Below are 23,608 nucleotides of genomic sequence, written 5' to 3'. Positions count from 1 at the left end.
TATTTTTTTTTGCAAATCTCATCGTGTTTGACTCTGTTTGGACTTTTTGCATCTTAAATCATTTTAAGTAAATTAACTAGTGGTTGTAAACTTTTGAGTTATCTTCAGATCTAAGCGGTATGCTCTAAGTGTATTTTCATTCCCAGTAGGAATGCAAACGTCTGCGTTCGACAGCGTAAATCATATACTGTACAATCATTTCCAGCTTCTCATTTCCCAACATGTCAGAATTGATTTATGGCTAATGAAGCACACAAGGGACCAGATATGAGCTCCCTGTAAACAAATCTGACTCCGTTATGATTTACAGCACCCGGTAAACCATGTTGTTTTGTACATGAAGGCTATTTTTGCAGGTCCTCTATCTAACTGAATCATTCCAGGCCAGTCAAGGTCATAACCTATTAGCCGTTCAGCTCATGCCAGTTTTCCCCCATTATGGCCATAGACATTTCCTTCCCAATTCAATCTACTACACTTGCCCTCCTCTGACTCATGCCACAACATTTGTCTGTTCATTTAATTCCATTTGCCTGTCTGACATACAGTGTGGAAAATTCATCATTGAGAATGATTATATTTGCAGCGTTTACATTCGCGCTCTAAATAAAGAGGATTAAGTGACTGAAGAAGCTGATTAAACTTGTAGAAGCTGAATGAATTCAAATACTTTACTTCTAGATTCTGAAAAAAACAGACAGTTTTGGAAATAGATTGTATAAACAATCTTGTCCGTGCTCATTGTGGCATCAGTTCCTGGAGTGGAACCTGATGTGGTCCACTTGCCGTAGGCCATATGACTCAAAGTTGTGAGTTCTGAGATGCTATTTTGCTCAGTTTGGTTATAAAAAGTGATTATTTGAGTTAGAATTCTTTCTGTTCTTATTAAACTGGTAGCTGCTGAGTGTATTTATATCTATGATCATTTAATCATTTAATAGTTTGTAACTATGAACTGCTCTTGTCCTGATGATTTATATATATTTTTACTAAAAACATTGCTACTATTGTGTTCACTAATGCTGTTACTTTAGCTGAAGCTCTGAAGCTCTGAAGCTACTAAGTTTGCCACTATATTGTGGTAGTATCTGTTATAGTCATATGTGACTTCTTAAATTTTTTTTTATTTTTTCTAGGTTTAGCTAGCTAGACAGCACTAGCTATTCCATCCATCTGATTAGTTCATTCACCTTTGCTGTTTGCAATTTGCTGTAATCAGTATACCTTTCTGAATCTTATGGACAAAAGAAGGAAAGTGGAGAACCCAGAGGAAACCCATGCAAACAAGGATAGAATGTGCAAAGCTTCAAATACGAGTTCATGATTGACAAATAAATATATTTTAGTGAGTTGAATTGTAGAAAACAAAATATATATATAAATATTCAGTTTAACATTAGTAAATAACACGAGACATGAAATAAAAATATATCATAATAAATATTTTGTTATTATTATTATTTTTAACATAACTATAATAGTGTTTACAATTATTACATTTAAAATTGGAAAAATATATATATATATATTTAAAGTTCACAATTTCAGTAAAATATGTAAATCCTATATAATCCTATATATGATATAAGTTCCTATATAATTGTAAGACTGAAATGTCCACAATATAAGTAAATAAGTTGTGTTATGTAGGAGGTAAGTCATGAAAGAAGAAAGATTTGCTCACAACATTAGCAGATCAGCACAGCTGTTTTAAACATTTCAATTAAACATGATGAATAACTAGAGAATTATTATGAACACAAATGAATATGAATATAAATGAATATAAATTCTATTAAGTTTTTACTTGAGGAATAGTACAGTACAACACAATAAATGCAATGACTTGTACATGCATTAAGGAATATTTTTTTAAAAGAAAATGACTGGCATGTCCTTTCCCAAGGAAGTGACATCACATGTTGACTGCATGCTTCACTCATCTCTGATTCACTTATCATAACCGTAGAGAGGAAGGCAACTAAACAAAAGCACAGCAGCTGAGCAGCACACCGAATTCTGCAAGTGCAATCTGTATGCAGAGGATTTCTTTGTGGATGCGCCATAGCAACCGAGCTGCAAATCCGTATTGCAAATTATTGGCTGAAACTGAATTCATGGCACACAGAAGACCGAGCAAAAGACGGACTACAGTGTACGACTGAGGGAATTCTCCTGTTAGGATCGTGACCGATTTGTGACGCTTGGTTCCGAGGTGCTTAAGCTCACGTTGACAGACGCTGAGATCAGTCCTGGGGGATGACGCTGGTTGACGAATGGAAGGACAGAGCACATGCATGCTGGAGACAACATGAGCGTGATCCTTTTGTGTCTATTTGCCATGCATGAGCGACGGTGGTATGGAGGAGAGGACAACGAAAAGAATCCATTCATTTACCTCTTGGCTTGCCTTAAAATTCCCCTTCTACTACACTCCGTTCACCTCCCCTCCCCTTTCTCTTTCTCGCTTTCACTCTCTCACTCCCTCCCACAGTTTCTCTCCTCCCTTCACTTATCAAAGCCAGTAGCCTAGTATTCTCTCTACAGCTGATTCCTCTATGGTCTCTTGGAAAAACAGCCTGCACATCTCTTACTTCCTTCTTAAGGCAAGACCTTTTTAAACATTTTTGTCCCCAGGACAGCAGGATGCTTCCATGCAGGCTTTGATTTCTTTCTCTCCTTGTGCTTTCCCCTTCCCCTTCCCTCTCCTAAATTCCTGCCCTTTGACCCTGACCCTCCCCTTTCCCCTCAATTGCCCCAAACCCTCTATTCCCTTCTCTATCTTCACACCCACTTGACCATGTTGCCATGTGTCTGCCGGGTCCATCCTCTCCTTGCCTTTATCTCATTTGCCTTGCTGACACGAGGGGAAACCTGTCCAGCCACCTGCAAGTGCCCGGACCCTCACACGGTAGATTGTAGCGGTCGAGGACTCACTCGTCTCCCAGAGGAGATCCCGCTGGATGTGCGCAGATTGCTGCTGTCCAACAACTGGATTCCTCGCATTCCTGCTGACTTTCTAGTGCTTTACAGTGACTTGGTATATCTGGATCTCCGGAACAATTCGCTCTCACACATTGAACCAGGAACTTTGAGCACCTCTTCTAGGCTAGTTTTCTTGGACTTGGGCAGCAACAACCTGACTGAGATCCCGAAAGGAACATTTGGCGAGTCGCGAAGTCTCATCAAGTTGCGCTTGGGCAACAATCCTCATCTGAGTATGGTCAATGAGGATGCCTTTAGGGGCTTGACCTCACTACGAGAACTTGAATTGGAGCGCAATGCCCTTTCCAGTCTCGAGGTTGGTGCGTTGAGCCAGCTGCCTTCTCTGCGGGTTGTCAGGTTAGAGGGCAACCCTTGGGTGTGCAACTGCAACTTTGCCAACCTTTTCGCTTGGTTAGTTGAGAACAGCCACAAGCTTCCAAATGGTAAGTTTTTTAAATTTTGTGAAAGAATAAATGTTCTTGTCTATGTTTTAAACACCATTTACTGGATGGTTCCATCTTTGTTATATTTTCAGTCAAGGTTTTGCTATTTATAGTAACTCAATTAAAACAGGGAACCCTTCCTATGGTCTAAATTTATTTCAGCAGCCAACATGAATGAAGTTCCAGAATAATGAGGTATAATCTAGGACAATTTTCCAGCCTGATAAGGCATCTTGCCAGGCTCCTATGGGTACAGCATGCTTTTTTTATTGCTAGCCCATCTCATATTTAGCATTCCACTCCACATGGGGATGTGCTCTATCTACGTCATCCGTTTGACAATCATGCCAAGCAATTGATGTTCTCCTCCAGGTCTGTATGTGTATTAGCCAGTTGTGGAAATATTGTATATATCTATATATATTCCAGAAATCTCTTTTGCTGAAAATCTGTCAAGACTTGCCATTGTGTCTGATTGATGATCTGCATAACAGAGGGTGTAAATGGAGGAGCTTATTTAAAATGACCTTTGGAGTGACAGCCTTTGTTTCTTTCTTTCTTTCTTTCTTTCTTTCTTTCTTTCTTTCTTTCTTTCTTTCTTTCTTTCTTTCTTTCTTTCTTTCTTTCTTTCTTTGTGTCACACACTGCATTTAGGAAATCTAAGTAAAATGTATATATACTAATGTACTATACTGTATAAAACAATGAGAACAGATTAAAAGCAAGCATAAAAGCATAAAAAAAGACTATTTCATATTGAGTCTCATAGGGTTCAATTGGAAACCGTGTCCTCCACTAAATAATGTGAAAGCTGATTGTGGAACTGTAAACATTCTGCTGAATTGCTTTTGAATTGCTCTAGGTAGGAAATCTGCCACTAAAGATTATTGGGTAGGCGTTGACTAGAAGGTGTTGATTGCAGAAACTTCATCAATATTGTAGAAAACAAAAGGTTACCTGCAAATAAAGTGATGCTTCAGGCATGGTTTTTCTCCAAAATGTAATTATAATTCATTAGGAGATATGGGGAAAACCCCTGGGAAACCTCTCAAACCTTATTATTTCAGAAAGTAGTATTAATATACGTAGGTTTGTCCTTTGTTGTGGTAGAAATTAATGTGCTTGTTAGCATCATTGCAGTGGGCAGTTTCCAGCCCGATAAGGCATCCTGTCTGGCTCCTATGGGTACAGCATGTTTCTTTATTCTTAGCCCATCTCATATTTAGCATTCCACTCCACATGGGGATGTGCTCTGTCTTCATCAACCTTTCAACAGTCATTTCAAGCAACTGATTCAGACAAGTTTGTCCTTTGTCGTTGGCATCACAGCACAGGATGTTTTAAAAAATAGTCCCAAAAATTTTTACATGGAAAACTTCATCCATTTATCCAGCTATCAAGCCACCCATATATTTTCTGCACCGCTTACCCTACACAGGGTCACAGCAAACTGGAGTCTATCCAAGGGGACATTTGGTGGGGGCCACTTTAAACAGTCTGCCAAACTGTAGGACACAATCACACATTCTTTGAAGCACGGCGAGAAAATGCAAACCCCGCACACACAGGGCAGGGCTAGGACTCAAACTGAAGGTACAAGGCAAGTTTACTAACCAATAAGCTACATTAACCCTCTGGAGAAAACACCAGTAAAGGAATAATGTTTGTCTAAATTCATACGATCAATGTCTGTCATTTCACTGTTTGGCATACAAAGTGTAAAAACAAAGAATATACACAAATCTTCTCCCAAACCTTATTAATGTATAAGCACTGGACTAAATCTTTTCCCAGATGCAGCCATTGGTAATTCTCAGGCATGAAGATGAAGTGATTTACAGAACCACATAATCTGATTATGTGGAGATGTGACCCAGTGAGCAGAAAGCAAGCAGAGTAATTACTATCTACCAACAATTAATCACTGATACCAGTTAATGAAAGATCATGTGGCACATGCTGAAAAGACCGCAATAACTTGCAATACAAACTATAAAGATTTTCTATGCAGATGTCATCCAAATAAGACCATTAGCAGATTGAAATGACAAAGATGGAAAGTGAATATATTACATTAAATGGCCCCAGCTGTCACATTCTCTCATCCAAGGTCATTTCTCATCAAGGGGCAGATGCTTAGTGCGCTCACTTAAAGCTTGACTTTGTGATGGTCTGAACTCAAGGACACTTTCCAGGATGACATTTACTTTCAGAGTGAATAGAAATACGGTAGATTTCTTTAGATAAACGGAGTATCAGATGAGCAAACGGTGTAGAGCTAGTACTGGCAGTGCACTCTTTTGAGAAGCCCTGCCTGGCAGCATGTTTACACATCAGCATGACCTTGTGCTGTCTTTGGTACTTCCTAGAGAGTTTTGAGCCAAGGGTTGGGCAGGAGGGATATTCAGTGTAGTGACTAGGAAAGCTCCTTTTGGCATCCACTAAACTGGCAGAATTCTACCAGTTAGGGGTTGCAAATGCCTTCACCATGGATATTTAGTTCTGTCCAGTGAATTAGCATTACATGGAGCAAGAGAGAAAATAGGGCTCACACATACATGTACTGTAAGCAGCAGCAGCAGCAGCAGCAGCAGAGGCAGTGACAGCAGCAGACCCGAAGCTGTGAACAGAGTCATGCCTTTGGCATACATGCCAACTGGCCCAGCATGTCTGTTCTTCCAAACTCACTTAGAAGCTACATCGCACCTCACTGCTTATTTCTGCATCACTAGCTTCTCATGACATAGGGGAATGCTGAACTCTGAGTGATCATGAATAGAATAAACCAGAATGGCCTTTCCAATGTGGAAAATGGACTCTGGGATTTTCCAAAATGGTTTCTTAAATGTGAACACCACAAAAGAAAGGAATGATTTGTTAGGGGTGGAATTTTTGTAAAGATACTTAATATTTTTAGGGGGGATTCCTGGATCGGGCATTCTCTATATATCATAGACGATTCCTGGATTGGGCATTCTCTATATATCATAGACGATTCCTGGATCGGGCATTCTCTATATATCATAGTCTCAATGTGTATCTAAAAACACATCTGAATGCTTTTTTCCTCATTTACTCACAGCATTATCCTCAAAAACAGAATTAAGACATTTTCAAAAATAAATAAATAAATAAATAAAATGACATTTTCAGTTTATAGAGATCCCATCAGTGTTAGATGATCTAGCTTTAACACGTAGAAAACATGTTAATTCAGTAGTTTTCACAGATGCTGGATGCATCTCAATCAGCTCCCTAGTTCAGAAGTCAGGGCACTGTTCCTGAGATCGGCCATTTTAAGGGCTGTTTCTCGTTTGGACATCAACATATTTTTTGAAGCTCTTCAGCATAAAAATGGGAGACAAAAAAAAAAAACAAAACCCGCTTGCTGAGATGTAATGTAAATGGCATGGTATCATAATTGTAGCTTGCAATTGAGTTCTTACTTTAGACAACATTCTATATTTGGTTTTTAAAGAGTCTAACAACTTTTAAATGTATAATGACTATTAAAAAAATCTTATAGCTAACCTACAATCCTGCCTGACATAACGTGACAGAAACATGTATAATTAGGGTAACATACAAAAACAAACTTATATACTTCATTTGTTCGGGTTTTGAAGGTGACTGATCAGGAATTTAGAATTATTTTACCAGTCCCAATGTGTAATGAACCCGTGTACATGATATACTGATTCACAGCCTAGGGAACTAGAGAACTGATTGAGACAAAATGAACAGATCTGTTTGGAAACAAAATTTTACAAATTTCACAGATGGGTGAAGTGCTCTGCTTTTTGGTTTAGGTATCATGAGCATGCAGAATATAAATGTTTTTCCAATCCTCTCAGCAATTTTTAGTGTGAATAGAAAGCACAAATCATAAAAATAAAAAATAAAAATACGTGGAAAGAAAAACTTACACTCAAGTGCAAAGGTTAGTACCCCATATGGCTTTTCAGAGGAGATGGAAGAAGGCATGGAACATGAACCTCTATTTTGATGATATGATATGATATGAAATGATATGATACTTTATTGTCAGAACATGTCTGAAATCTTTCTTGCATCACAGTATATTTTCTATGTTTGCAGCGATCATCACTTACACAACATCACATAATCCACAAACTCAAAAAAAAAGTTTTAATTTTTTTTATGTGGGTGTTTCCTGCAGGAATCGGAGACATAAATAGTTTGTAAAGATGTTTTGCCCTGATCATATCTAGAGTGCCTTGCAAAGAACGCTAAATAATCGCTTTCTTTCAAAACAGTAGAAATAAAAGAGTTCATTATATTGGCCCAGATATCTCTTATCTCATGACACACATCAGAAACACTGTCTGGTCATTTGGTATTGAGGATGATAGAGTTTTAAATCAAAATATGACACCAGCCTTCATGTCCCTGGGAAGGTTTATTACCCTCTTGAACCCAACAGAGATACAGTCTGAACTTCAGATAGCTCATCTCAGAAAGCTGCTCATTTTCCATTAGATGGGAGCTGACTCACTATACATGATGGACAATCCCTTTAAACACAAGGATGGATTTTCTGACTGGTGCAAATCAATGATTCTTCTATAATATCCCTGAGAATAAAGAGAAATACCAGGAAAGAAGATTTATTCGTTGAGTGATGGTCTGCTGTATGTAAGGGTGTGTATTACAGCTGGTTGTCGTCTTGATGTGTGGGGTTATAAATGTTATTCCAGGAATAAGCAGGAAATCGTTCTTAATCATAATTACATGATATCATCTTACAGTAAATCAACCCTTATGCATTGATGTACTAAAAGTAATGTTAAAACTCAGTTGTTCATTCATAGTAATTTGATTCATTTGGTTAAATGACTGCTATAATGTATTGTAGTAAAAGAACAGGTCCTTAAATGTACCTGGATTTAAACACGTTTTTCTAGCAAACCATTCAGTTAAGCATCAGATTTGAATTTTCTTACATGGCCATACATGACATCTCATATTTTAGAGCGAGAGATAATTAGGTATGGGAGTTATTGATGAATACTGAGTTTAGTGTTAAGAGGTGACTCAGTGATGAGTTTTCAGATTCAGGTTGACTTTGCAGATTCCTCATTTCGATCCCAAGCACAGGCGTGAATTTTCACATGTTCATCCTGGGTGACTCTGACCAAGATCAGGCATTTACTGAACATTAAAGAATAATATGAAGTTACATTACCTGCTAAGTTAGAACAACATCAGCATACAATCCAAACAATTACAGACAAATACTTCAAAACTCCTGAAGTGTTTCCAGATTTTGCGTGCCATATACGCATCAGACGTTCAGCCAATGGTTTGTGGGATTCATGTCTGAGACTGACTGAATAGTACACTATTATGAAATTTGTGGTGAAATCAGGCTCTTTGTTTAAACTTATGCAAATGTTAAAGCAGCCATGTTGCATTTAGTTTTAGTTGTCTGTTCAGGTGCTATCCCATCTAGACCTGCTGTTCCACAGAATGTGAATGTTGTTCTGCTTTTTGGATGAATGATACACAGGTATGACAATTAAAAATGAGATATATGTGCATTTATTTATTATCGTCCATGGATGGCAATCACACCAGTATAATTAAGTGTGTGTGTTTTGTGATGGATTTTACCATGTGTAAATGAAACAAGGCATGCGTAACAGATCGTAGCCCATTTCAAAAACAAGAATCTCTGTATAATCTTCTGCAAGGTTTCATATGAACCAACACTGTACTGTATCTGGGTCTGCCTTCTGGTGTTTAACTGGGTCTGGGTCTCATTCACTCATTCATTCATTCTCTCTCTCTCTCTCTCTCTCTCTCTCTCTCTCTCTCTCTCTCTCTCTCTCTCTCTCTCTCACACACACACACACACACACACACACACACACACACACACACACACACACACACACACACACACACACACACACATAAACGCACCAAGCTCTTTGCATTATGTACACACAGAATCCAGGATTAATGGATTAAAATATCTTTAACTGTGCGTACTCTCTGTAGTAGGATCAGATGTTCAAAAACTCTTATCCACGTGCAACAAAATTCATCTATGAAAACTAAACCCCAGTACGGGTTTCCAAATTAGATCTTGTTATTTTAAAGAATTTTGCAGTATTTTATAGTAAAGTGAATTCTGGTGAACTACATAGTCTCAAAAACAGCATTGCGGCTTCATAAAAAAGTCTTTACTTTGAATTTAATTCGAACAGAAAAGAACAAGAAATCTCAAATGTGTGGAGCCAGTTGTAGAATAAAAAATGAAGAGTACCATCCATCAAGAAATACACAGTAACATCCATGAAAGCTTTTATTTTATCATATGTTCCCATTGTCATGAGAGTCTGTAAAGAATTTGATGCCTAACTTAGGTCTGTACAGCTCATCCTTTGAGCTAGTTTGGTGAGAAACAGCCCCCAGTGGCCTCCAGTTTAGCACTAGACACTGCCATGAATCTTTTAATGGGAAAAAGTGTGTACACATGATCCGCTGCTGTCTGCTTTGTGTCCTGGTTAAATGCGTACAAACCGCATGTTTAATTTGGAGCATTCGTTGTCAGCAGTGTTGATATCAAACACTGAACTAGCACAAGTTTAGCACCTGTACCATGTGCTTCAGATTATGATGAAAATTATAAGCCACCAGTTTCATGCCTGATCATTAAACTATAGCGGTAGTTTAAACAGGCTGAACATCTGCGTCACGGCTCCTCTGTAGTCCTGAGAGCCAGACTGCATACAAGCCCAGGCGTGCATGAAAAAAAGCGGTTCATGTGACAGGGTCACTCTGTTGATTTCTCTATGGAGGCTTATCCAATTACCAGCCACTGATTATTTCATTTACAGCAATCAGAATGTGTCAGTAAAGTGCCACAGAAGGACTGCTTTATGGAAAACTTTTACAAAAAGCCATATTTGAAATACAGAATTGATGACACCCTTCAAAACCCAATTCAAATATCCTATGTTATCAGCTGGACAAACTATATTTTCTTCAATAAAATGTTATTAAAATGATAAAAATTTCAGTCAATTTATTGGCCCTTGCCAGATCTTTTAAAGGAAAATTTATTGTCTTTACACATGTAAGCATTTATTAATTGTAACAGGGACAATCATTTTTAAATCAGTGTACTAAAAATATTTTTTTTCCCAAAGTACAATATATTAAAACAGCTTCCCTATATTTTTAATCTCAAAACTCACATACTATTTGTATTAGAGTCTCCGATTATTGACACCCACGCAAGTGTACAAATGACTGTCAAAGGTAAACTGAATAGAAAAGAAATCACTTAGAATAGAAAAGAAATCACTTAGATGGATAGACCACTTATTCTAACAAGAAATGTCAACTATAATGTCTATTAACCATTACAATTGTAGCATTAAAGGAAATTTGTAAAAGCACCGATAATTTTGAAATTAAAGATTTGCCAAATAAATAAATAAATAAACAATCTAATAAATAAATAAATGAATGAATGAATGAATGAATGAATGAATGAATGAATGAAAAATAAAATAAAAAATAACATTGCCTTGCTTTAAACAAGGCTCTGTGCCATCCACAGTTTTTTCTCCATTAAGGCATTAAGGGTGCCAATAATTATGGAGCTGTAATACTCTGCTTGTAAATTGTGTTGCTAGTAGTTTTTAAAAATTTTTTACATATATATATGTGTGTGTAGGTGACTGTGTGTATATGTGTTTGTGGGTGTGTGAGTGTGTGTGTATATGTGTGTGTAGTTGACTGTGTGTATATGTTTGTGTCTGTGTGTGTGTGTGTGTGTGTGTGTTCTAATACATGGCTCCACATAATAAGTGTGTGTGTATGTATGTGTGTGTAGTATATGTGTTTGTGTTCTAATACATGACTCCACATTATAAGTACGTGTGTGTGTGTGTGTGTGTGTGTGTGTGTGTGTGTGTGTGTGTGTGTGTGTGTGTGTGTGTGTGTGTGTGTGTATGTGTGTGTTCTTATACATGGCTCCACATTTTAAGTGTGTGTGAGTGTGTATTTACACATGACTCCACATTACAAGTGTGTGTGTGTGTGTTTAGCTACTGTGTTTGAGAAAATACCATGTGACTGATGTCATCAAGTCCCCTGCATGAGGGAAACCTCTCCTGATGCATGTGAGTCACACTCAGCCGTCTCTCTCTCTCACACTGTGTGTATGACACGTGAGCGTCTCCTCTCCCACCCTCCCTTGGGTTTATACTCCGATTTAATATTCTGCCTACACGAGCTCTACTTCCCCCAGCCCTTCCCCTGTCTGATGCTTTAATCCACACACGGTTGAGGCTGTTTTTATTCTTTTGCATTTAATTTGTTTTTTTTTTTAAATGAATGTAATAAAGCCAAGTTGTTTAATGACAAAATATGTGTTCTATCATTATAAAGGATTGTATTTATGATATTTATGATTGTATAAAGAGGTTTAGCAAAAAGATTACAGTGTTTTACAGATTACAGATATTTACAGATTACATACTGATGTTTTTAGCAAAATGTATTCGGTAACAAAACCCTCCTGGTTTTCAGGTTAAAATATCCTAGTTATTATGCCTTCATGATGCCATACCATCAGCCTACCTGCTCAAACATGATTTGGGGGATTTTAATAGATGTAGTCTGCTTTGTTCTTTTAAATCAGCCTTTCTTGCAAAGATCTAATAAAACCTAATGAAAATTGGGGAAGTCAAAATAAGGAAATAAGAAAAGCCTATTTTTTATTTTCTTCCAAGCAGTTTCTCGTTATGGGTGTGGCAGTTGTTTCTGAAATTGCCAGGCGTAATGCTATATCGTAATGGTATGTTTTAAAAGTGTAGTTGTTTCTGCTTAAGCTTTCCATTTCTTCTTACTTCTCCGTTTACACTGACTGCAATCCATCAAGTGGGGGAAACCTGGCCGTCTGTTCGGCGTCTCTCGAGCTGTTGTCATGATTGGAGTCTCTTTAACAAACATGCCTGATTGCTTCATCTCATTTACTTCAACCTGACATAACCTTCACATCGGTACAGACGATAGCTCTGTCTTTTCACGCTTGTCCTCTTCAGCTGGGGAGTGATCAACTCTACTGCTGTGAATACAAAACCTATTCCTAACGGCAGGTTTGACATTAAAAACTGGGATTTTTCAGAGTGACACAGATGTACATGAGGGAGTAATGTTTCTGTTCCTGCCCTTTATCTTTGTCCTTTTGTGTGAGTTTTGGAAAAGGGCAAAAAGACGGCATGTTGGATGACTCATTATGGACCCACTGCTGGGTGAATTGAGTCTCTGTTTTTTTTAAAATCTCGACTGTATCTAAACAGAACCAACACAAGTTCTAAGTTGTAAAGATCTTCAGTTTTCGTATATCGCTGAACAAGGCTCGCTCTTTCTTGTCTGCCTGTCTGTTCATTTTTTACAGCTCAAATACAAATTACACATCTGCCGAAAAAAAAAAAAAACACTTTTTCAGAAAACACCTTTCTATAATCGATCGCAGAGGACATCCAACGCCCAGAGACGCAGATGGAGTTAGATGACTTGGGCATTAAACGGGAGAGATTCTACTAGAGTTCTCCTCAAGGACTAAAAATAAAGTCAAATAGAAAAAACTCAGACTATTTCCAGTGTGCTTCAGAATTAGGTAACCATTCATTCAGCAATTGTTAGATCTCAATTAAGGCTGCTAAAGTAGAAAGATTCCTGTGCGCTGAATAATATTAGCTGATCCAATTTCTCCAGAGAGATTCATTGTATCACCTGATGTTTCCTGTGCTTATAGTTTGTGGAAATCTACTTGAATTGGAGAAATCGCAACCACAGGATTCTTTTACAAACCTACCAGTAAAAACACATGTAATTATTTTCACTTATGGTGGTTGCACATGAATGGAAGAGGGTTTCGGCTGAATGCGTGTCGCGATGACGTCACACAAATCTGAAGAAAAATTGCAAGCACTCTCAAATTTAACATATTTCACCAGATTTTGTGATCATTTCTGCAAACTCGAAATCCTGAAGGAATTGTAAAAAAATCTAAATTTCCAGATTTACAATTACATTTTAATCCTACATTAATGTGTACATCCTCACATCGTGCCCTGAACTGATCACAGACCTTGAGAGGGCTTGAGAGCACTTTGAGATGACGTTAGAGCTCATTTTACGACATTGCAGGTTTCCTTATAACTTCAGCATCCAAAATAAATCACAGAGCCACCAATTTCAGATCACAATCCATGGAGGTCAAAGATTTTCTCCCATCCAGAAATGTTTTGATGCATGACACCATTAGAACAATGACTTCCATCAGTGTCTCCTGAAAGCAAGCCGTTAATGACCCAAATAAGCCTTTAGTCATACATTAAAAAGTTAACATTAGAAGAATATTAGAAAGTATAAATGCATTGTTCAGCTTTCAGAGACAACCTTAAGGCAAATAGTAAGAAAAAAACAGCCTCTTCCCTCTCAAAACAACCCCCAAAGACTGCTGCTTTAGCATAGTACAGGGAGATGAGTCTGGGCCTGAGAGAACTCTGAGAATATAAATAGAAACCATTTATCTCTTTTTCCTCCTGTGAGTTTGGTTGATGCATAAGTATAGACCATCAGACAAGCTGTGCTGTCTTACGATCTGCTCTTAAATGCTTAAACGAAATCATTAAGGCCAGACATTTAGAGATCGAGAATTTGCAAACTTTTTAAAATACAAAATGAAATGAAATGCTTTCGTTCCCCATGGATCTCATTAGCGCTATTTCTGATACAAGCTCTGCTGACATTTAGCAAAGTGTGATGATCATATACTTCGCACTTTATTCTTTTATCTAGGTGATCCAAATGTTTGTACGCAAATTTTGGGGATGTATTAAAAAAAGAACGATACAAAAGCGACAAATCCAACAATTACTGGGACTAATTCTGTGTCATGTGTTTTGAGACATTTCTTTAGAACATTTACTTTATATCTGTGAGTGACAAAAATGGAAGAATATGTTTATTTTCCACTATGTGGAGGGAATTAGCAGAGATCATCAGCGTCTCTGAGTGTATGTACATAACCAGTACAGTATGAGATGCTAATCTGCTTAAAAAATCTAGCATAATGTAACTTTATCAACCTTATCAACTGACACACTGATTAGTGCACTGGAACTGGAACAAAAACCGGCTAAGTGATAAAACCTGCAAACTACAAGCAGCACATTCAAATTGTTGCATGCTAGCATGAACCTGGCAAGCTAGCATAAACCACACAAGATGTTAGTAAGAATCGTTTTACAACACTATAGTATCAGGAGTTACTGAGACAGTTCCTTGTTAGACCAACAGGGGTCCTAGCAAGTGGTTTATTCATATATCACTGTGCCATGCCCATGTGTTTTCCCTCTTTTTCACCCGTCCCTTGTTTTCCCTTAATGTGCTGCTCTATACACGCCTGTGTTGATGTCTTGGTCATTGTCAGTCATTATGTTTATATATGTTGATATTGTCAATGTAACGTTGTGTGTGAGCCGTAAGGCCGGACACCATGTTATCCAGCACAATGTTTTGTTTAGGTTACCTACGTTTCCATGTCGTAGTTATGATTTCATTCTGTCACGATTAATGTAAGTTGTGTTATTCTTTTGTTAAATAAAAGCTGGTGATCCGGGTTGGTCCCCGCCATTGACGGTGCATGTTCCAACACAGTACAGATCGATTGCTGTGGATGATACTATTTAAAAACCATGAAGCTGGCTTTTGGTCTGCAATTGGTAGGAACAGTTTTGCACTCTCCATCTTGCAAGTCTCCATCATTGAACATTGAACAACTTCAACAACACAGACTTCATGTTCAAACTAGAATGAAATTACCTGCTTACACAAATGCACTTTTTGAAGAAAAAGTACACAGATATAAAAGAGAAATTATTGAAAATCTTATTCTCCAAAAATTTCTAAGCTTTTTGTAAAGCTGCTTTGAGAGAATGCCATTCGTTAAAAGTGCAATACAAATAATTTGCATTGCATTTGCATATTCCTGTGAAGCTGCTTTGCAAAAGTGTCTATTGTTAAAAGCGCTTACAAATGAAATTAATTAGAATTAATTAAGACGATTAGCATACAATTATGATTAAATTTTACTTGTGCACAAGAATCTCATATAGTAGAACATACAGTATGAGTAATAAATAGTAATACAACTGTATTATTATGTGTTGTTGACAGTAACAGCATATGAAGATGAAAGAGTGCGGGACATATGCTGTGAAAAGCGTTTTTTTTTTTACCCACTGTGTAACTTTATTTATTTGTATTTGTTTTTGCTTATTCCGATATATCAGATATTCGTTCATATTAGCAGCTTCTGAACCAGTCGGTGAAATTCGGATTTCTGTCTTTCTATTTAATGAGCGTTTCTTTTTTCCAAACAGAAGATATTTGTCACAGGAAGTAGAATCAGCTTGTGAAACTATTGACATCTTTTTTAATAGTCTTTTGGAGTGACAGAGCTGGGACATTAAGGAGAACAGAGACATTTGTTTTATAGCTAATTAGAATTCAAGAGCACTTTCTCGCTGTCAAATTTATAGTCTCTCTCTCTCTCTCTCTCTCTCTCTCTCTCTCTCTCTCTCTCTCTCTCTCTCTCTCTCTCTCTCTCTCTCTCTCTCTCTGTCTTTAGAGCTGGTCAAGGTTTCCCCCCACCAACGATGCCATAAATCCCAGGCTATTTCTGGATTCTGCCATCTTCCATTCCTAAATAAAATAATTTTAATGAAGAGCTGAACATTTTTATTTGTGACAGAGGAAATCTGATCAGCATGCCGAGAGCATAATTTTATCAAAGGCAATGAAGACATTTTGGACTTTTAATTTAGTGTCAGTCGATCGATGCATCAGTGACCTAAGGCAGACACCACCACACTACACATTTAAATTAAACCTATCTCTACAGACGAGTACCTATTTGAAGCTTGAAGGGATCTGGTTCTGGTTGTACAACTTGCTAGAATTCAGTTCCAGACAATAAAATGACATATAGTAAAGAATAAAAACAATTGATGTTTTATATATAGGCTTCATATGCTTTTATACTACAGAATTACTAAATTCTGGAATCTGATTGGTCAGAAGGAGCTTTCTGTTCTAATATTATAGTGTTTCTATAGTAACCACTTAAACAAGTGCTTGTATGGTATGTAGGAAGGACATACTGTAATCTATAGCTAATAATAATAAAAACTGTAAAGAAAAAATGGATAATTGTAAGGATCTATAAGTTTTACATTGTACATTGTTTCTGTAAGGAGATGTTTATCCAGTGTTTATCCAGAACCTTTTGTAAGAGTCAGAACAGGTGCTGACAACATTGGTAACAGGATAAGATGCTTTTTCTGGATTTTGCGGAAATGTATGACGTCGTTCTTACCTTAATAAAAATGTAACTGTTGACATAGGGCTATGGTGTAAGAGGAATACTACATTTCAGGATGACAATTGTTTTATCATAATCACATAAAGAGTGGATCAATTCCACCATAATCAAGATATTATCCAGTACAAACCTGTGTTCTTTTTATCTGGTGGAATAAAAAAGGAATTATTTCATTGCAAGTCTGATATAAAATGAGTCAGGACACATGTGGATTTCAGTGTGAGATGTGTGTTTTCCCTCTGTTGGGATAAACTTAGAATTTTAGTGGTTATGAAGAAGCAGAAATGGGTTTAATATCACTATTAACATTTGTGTGGAACATGTAGCTAACCATTTTAACCCACTTTTTGAAACTTTTGATGAATTTGCGATGACCCATTAGTTCCTCAGGAGCTCTCAGTTGCACTATTATAAACTATTGTAGAAAGGACATTATTTACATAATTATTATCATTTCCTGTCCAGTGTCACCCAAATGAGGATGAGGTTCTCTTCTGAGCCTGGTTCCTCTCAAGGTTTCTTCCTCATTTAATCTCAGGAAGTTTTTCATTGCCACCCTAGTCAGCTAGGTAAAGCAGAAATACTTATAAAACAGTACAAATTCTTAAACTCCTGAGTGTCAGCTTTCATATGAGCTTCATATTAGCCACCAGTGTGGATTGAGTCATGTTAAAGACATCCAATGCTGAAAATGGACACAATGAAACATAAGCAAAAGAGTTAAAAAGTTTTTTGTCTGTATTTCAGACTTCATTGGATTACATTGTTGCTGAATCCAACAAGTCAGCACTAATGCATGACAGTATCTTTGAATACATATTCAATATAAACCTCTGATTTCTTGCAGGTATCGACAGTATGGAGTGCTCTTTGCCCACTGATGGCCGCCGTGTGCCTCTCAGTCAGCTATCCCAGGACAGTTTCCGGGAGTGTCAGATCACCCTGACCCTCACCGACTTCCTCATCATCATCTTCTCGGGCATCTCCGTGTCCGTAGCGGCCATCATGGCCAGCTTCTTCCTGGCTTCCACCGTGCACTGCTTCCAGCGTTGGAGCAAAGGTACCAAAGGCGAGGATGAAGAGAGCGAAGAATAAGAATTAGGAAATCGGATCAGACACATCGGACTGTGTGAACAATCAGACACCAGCTACATGAACAAGAAAAGTGGATGAGAAGAACAACACGGCACACCTGTACTACTAAAATGGCTGATTATTCCCATCAATGGATCAATCCATGGGTAAAACGGAAAACATGGAAAGTAGCCATAGTATTTCAATTTTGTGGTTAAATTGTTACATTAGGGTGTAATGGATTACAATCAGTATCATAATATTCTAAGATATAATTAATAATCTTAAAAAATAGAAGACTTGCTGCTATTTTATTGTGCCAAATTAGTGCGGATAGGATGGAAAGCCTAATTAAGAATGTTTTAATAGAAACGGGAAAAGTTGCAGGTTGAAGGAAGTAAAAATGAAAAAATGGTAGGAAGGAAGGAAGGAAGGAAGGAAGGAAGGAAGGAAGGAAACCATTTAATCGTTTCCTATTTTGTCCACAGGTTTAAAATAATCAACAAAAGCATACAAACAAAAATGTAAGATATCTACAGTAGATAAGGAATGAAAAGCTCAAATGTTAAATGCACTTTAAAAAATAAATGTCCTCCTACATCCAGTCTTACCTACAGTAATGGACCTGCCCAGATCTGCCAAAGATGATACTCAGAAATGACTGACAATAAGAGTTTAAAATGGTTTAAAAAGCTGGAGGTGTGTTGCAAAATATATATATATATATATAGATTTATTTTTGCTTTCAGACACGTGTGAATATGTATAATCAAATGACATATCTAAATGTATTTGCGATACTGCTTATTTAACTTCAGCATCATGCTTCCAGATATTCACTTAGTTATGGAGGCAAGGAAAGAAATACACTTCTTTCATGTTGTGATATGTCATTGCTTACATCTTATTGAAAGAAAAAAAGAAAAAAAAAAGAAATATTGGTATATCTGTTTATTGTTGTCCTGTGTAAACTGAAGCATTATAATTAGATAAAATTAAATGAAAGTCATATAATAAAAAAAGCCCTCAGTTTAGCAATTTAGCTGTACAAATTAGCCAAAAAAGCCATATTTCATAAGAATGTGTGAATGGTTTTGACAAAGAAAACTGGAGCCATATTCCCCATTGTGGGACGAATAAAAGGTATATCTTATCTTATATTAGAGAAGCAACATGAATATTAAACCAAGCTAACCTTGCGTTTTTATTAGGAATAGGAAAAAAACTAAACTTAATGATTGAAAACTAAATTTTGGTCCACTTTTTTCTCTGGAATTGAGAATTTTCCTAAATAAAATGTAAAATGAACTTTCATGCTAGTTATGGATTCTTAGCTTCCTGATAAATTTCTAGCTAAAACCCTCACTGTGAGGAAAAGTTTCCTATAAAGAGATGAACAGAATTGCACTGAAAGTCTCTCACATAGACTGAATACATTTTTCAGTAAGGAATTTAGATAGTTACAGGTTTTTGCATTAGAAATTTTAGAAGTTCTTGCTAAAGAGAAGCCTTAAGGTTCTACCAACCCCCCAAACATAAAGAGGTTCTAGGTTTATTTCTTTTCTTTATGAATATACACATAATTATTATAAAAAAAAGACTAATTCTTTAAAAATTAAAATGTTCCCTTTTTAAATACAGACCATTGTAGTTTTCAGTGAAGAGCGTCATTGAAAAGCAAGAACCCACCAGAAACTGTTCTTTCTAACAGTCATCCATTTTTATTTCATTTTTGTTCCATTTGTTTTCTTTTGTTTCATGTTACGTGATTGACTCCATATTGGCACCTTTAAGGAGAATTTATCACACTATATATAACAGGGGCAATAAAAAGCAAATAAATAAGTAAGTGAGTAAGTAAGCAAATCAACAAACAAACAAACAAACAAATAAATAAATAAATATCAAGTATCCCACAAAAACTCTTACAAAATTCAATCAACCTTATGTTTTAGGGTTACATGTAAAATCACTTCTGCTAGCTTGGGGCAAATCAAATGACTCTTAACACAAAAGCCAAAACAAGATTACATATCGATCCTATTATAGTCACAGTCATACACATGAATGGAAGGGTTAAGGAGTTAAGTCTTCAATAATGAAATGAAACTATCAAATATTTTAAAAGATGTGTATTTTAAAGGGCAGTAAACAGCAACAATAACTAAAATAATAATTCGATCGATATTTGTGTGACAGACTTTCTGCCCTTTCAAACTACATTCATTTCCACAAGTTCACTATGGTGCAGATTTATAAAGAACTCAGCTGCTTGATTATTTCTGCATCTTGGTGAACTTCTACAGCTCTTGTGCACATATGCTTCTGTATGTGCAGGTAAAAATCCCAGAACAGCCTCCACAATGTTGAGATCAGGGCTCTGTGGGGGCCAAAACCATCTGCTGCAGAGCGCCGTGTTCTTCTGTTTCGATAAAGCACTTGTATAATAATGGAATGAATTTGAAAATCTGCTCCTTTCTTTTCTATGCACTAATGCAGATGGCATAACATAAGAAAAACAGAAGATAAAAACTATATTTAAACATTTGGTAGATGCTCTTATCCAGAGCAACTTACTGTATGTGTGTTTTTTTATACAACTGAGAAATTGAGGGTTAAGGACCTTGTTCAAGAGCACAGCCTTGGACACTTGTGGTTGACCTGGGAATTGAACTCATGACCTTAGGAGCAATGGGCCAACACTATGCTACCACACCCCACTTATAAAGCTTATTGAATAATACAGAACAGTGTGTTCAGTATACTATATTCTTATATATTCTAGGTGACTGCATCATGAAAAGAAAACTTTTCTTTAACAAATCTCCTTTTACAGCAAGTCAGAATGATTGACCCGTTTCTATAAGCGCTCAAAACCAAGCCATTGGATTTGAACAAGCAGCGGTGATTGCACCAAATCACACTGAATGGCATCTTAAACTGCCTATTTGTTTGGGACCGTAGTCAAAATCTCCATCATTTTTCATTTCCAGAGTTAGACAGAGTTAAGATTTTCATGATGACTAATAAGCTGTATACCCTTGTACGCCCTAATATTGCTGATTGGTTATACTCAATACAATATATCTACCAATACTCAGTGTTTATGTATTAGAATGTAAATTGTGGCCCGATCATCTTAAATATCCACTAATCTTTCTCATTGTTTAAAAGAACGTGTTCTCAAAATTGTCAGATAAGCTGCGAGAGAATGTTCAGAGACGGGTTATGCTGTAGATGTTACGATAAATGGAATAGTGTGAAGGTGAATCAAAACGATTTCCAAACCAAATACTCTTCTGTAGCAGAAACTATATATTTTGTTTTGAATGCTTTCTATGCAGCACGCTATAACGACTGAATTTGCATGTAAAATTAAAGCACACTTTATTTTACAGTATAGATAACACTCAAATAGGAAAATACAGTGCATAAGCCCCCCCCCCATCAAAATATAGGTTTGTTTCTAGAGCGTTCCTACAAATATTATCATTTCATTAACAGTGCCTCCTTGTTCGACAGAAGTGTAAATGTGTTAGCATTGATTTGGTAAAGCTAAAGCCAGCTCTGCTTTCTGTAAAGAGATGTTTGGATGGAGTCTTTCTCATTTCTGTTTTTTCCTCTCCTGAAATTAAGACAAAAAGAGAGAAGCTGCTAAAGAAAAAAAATGTTTTATAGCAGTTCTAACAAGCTACTAGAGAATTATACAAGTATTATAAAGTGTTAATTGATAACCGGAAGATGAAATGCAACTCGAAATGGATCAAAAATATGGTATGTTGTTTCGGGGGGGTGGGGGGTGGTGTTTGGGGGGGGGGGTTACAGCATGTCCCAGTGTGTACTAATAAGCGGACTTAGCTAGATGTCTCGAGTTGAATTTACTTTCAAATTCAATATTCATAGAATGTACTTGAAAATATTTGTAATTACATCATAATTAGATATTAATTACTATAGAAACCGCAATGCTTCTTTACTGTAAAATAAAGTGCGCCTGTTTCATCTGGGTATAAGTTCTGTAGATTTGGACATTTCTAGAAAAAAAAAGGTCACTGACTATTAACATACGGGTTATCTAATAACCCGTCTCTGAATTTTAAAGAGAGCAGGATGCTGTGTTTTATTGTCATATGTGTCTTGTACCATGCTACTGCTGTTACACTGTAAAGAGTATAAAGTAATATGTGTAACATTATGATAACATGGAGTTAAAAATGTTTGTCCTGAGTCTTGAACACCATGTATACCAGTAGATATCCAACTACTATGTAGTTACATTAAAATGTGAACAAAACACATTGTTGGGCTATTATTATTTTTCCCTGTAAGAGATGACATTTCATCGGTTTTACTTAATCATTAATACTCTGAGGTGTAGGAAAGATTTAAGGATTGAGTCATTCGGTATCGAGGTAAAAAAAAGAAATCATTTTATAAAGTCATCATCTTTAATTTGAAAATTCTAACAAGCACTTTTAAGGATCTAAATTGAACTATAAGGAGTTTTATAATAGAAATATATTAGAAGTAGTGAAAGGTAATGTGTAAGCAAATACATTTGCTCAAATAAAAAGGTTAAAAATATACTTTTTATAAAATGCACGAACATAGATTCATTTGGTATCCAGGTGAAAAAACAAAGAAATTATTTAATTGAGTCATAAAATCAGATAAAAATATTATATAAAATGAAATGACAAAATACCAAGTAAGCTCACTTTGTGAAATTAAGCAGGTTGATCATTCTAACAATTATTCGATAAAACATCTAGATTTTCTCTTATTAGTTAACGGAAAATAGACCGTTTAAAGAAACTTTTAGATGTCACCTGGAATTTCCCCCCCCAATATAAAAGCCATTAAAAAACTAAGAGCTGTTAAATTCTCTGATTTTAATTGGTCAGAATATGTCGATCTCATTTTCTCAGCTGTCAGAAGTAAAGCTGTAACTGAAACGTTTCTGCAATGTTCTTCCACACGAAGCAACGTTATAAATTAATAAACCGTATGATGTGTCATTTTTAAATAATCGATTCATCTGGAGTATAAAGAAAAAACCTTCGGTCATCAATAATCCCCGCTGTCCTGTCATTGGTTATTTTCCTATTATAACACCACCATGTGTTGAATTCCTGATGATACAAAAAACATTGAAAGACTGATAAACTGCCAGGGTTTTTGCCTCAGTAGACTGACAAAATGTATGAAAGTGTATAAAATTATAATGTTTTCCAACCTTAAATGTGAGACTCATTAGGTTATTACAGCTTGGTGTAACATTAAATAACACACATCGTTTCGAGTGGAGGTGGAAGCTCAACCTCTGGACACGACTGTGCTGATCAATCAACTCTCAAAGCAAAATAACTAGTGCTAATACTCCTGTGCACTCACTTACTGTTATAAACAAGGCAACGGGAGCGCTTCAAGGCATAGGAAAAGCAGAAAACGAGGATCCTCCTGCATCCATTTACCTCATTAGGTTGCCATGGGAACAAGCCTGGAGGCTGGCACTGTTAGATGTTAAAGCGTGAGCGTAGAGAGAGAGAGAGAGAGAGAGAGAGAGAGAGAGAGAGAGAGAGAGAGAGAGAGAGAGAGAGAGAGAGAGAGAGAGAGAGAGAGAGGAGGAGGAGGAGGAGGAAGAAGAGAGAGAGAGAGAGAGAGAGAGAGA

At 36.6% G+C, this 23,608-nt stretch overlaps 1 protein-coding gene across 1 annotated transcript; it reads left to right on the top strand.

The window, feature by feature from the left end:
* Nucleotides 1-1,949: 1,949 nt before the first annotated feature.
* On the top strand, nt 1,950-21,721 carry lrrc38b (leucine rich repeat containing 38b). The gene is made up of 2 exons (XM_027167691.2): nt 1,950-3,428; nt 17,711-21,721. The coding sequence occupies exons 1-2, from the start codon at nt 2,801-2,803 to the stop codon at nt 17,956-17,958; spliced, it is 876 nt and encodes a 291-aa protein (XP_027023492.1). The 5' UTR covers nt 1,950-2,800; the 3' UTR covers nt 17,959-21,721.
* Nucleotides 21,722-23,608: the final 1,887 nt, after the last annotated feature.

Source organism: Tachysurus fulvidraco, chromosome 2 (assembly GCF_022655615.1).
Source record: "Tachysurus fulvidraco isolate hzauxx_2018 chromosome 2, HZAU_PFXX_2.0, whole genome shotgun sequence".
NCBI lineage: Eukaryota > Metazoa > Chordata > Actinopteri > Siluriformes > Bagridae > Tachysurus > Tachysurus fulvidraco.
The sequence above is the reverse complement of the archived record's forward strand: the minus strand, read 5'-3'. Positions and strand labels throughout refer to the sequence as shown.

Excerpts from the sequence above, each read along its gene's own strand:
- lrrc38b (XM_027167691.2), top strand. The coding sequence starts at position 2,801 with ATGTTGCCATGTGTCTGCCGGGTCCATCCTCTCCTTGCCTTTATCTCA. Across the intron at positions 3,429-17,710 it reads CAGCCACAAGCTTCCAAATG|GTATCGACAGTATGGAGTGC; the intron begins GTAAGTTTTTTA and ends GATTTCTTGCAG.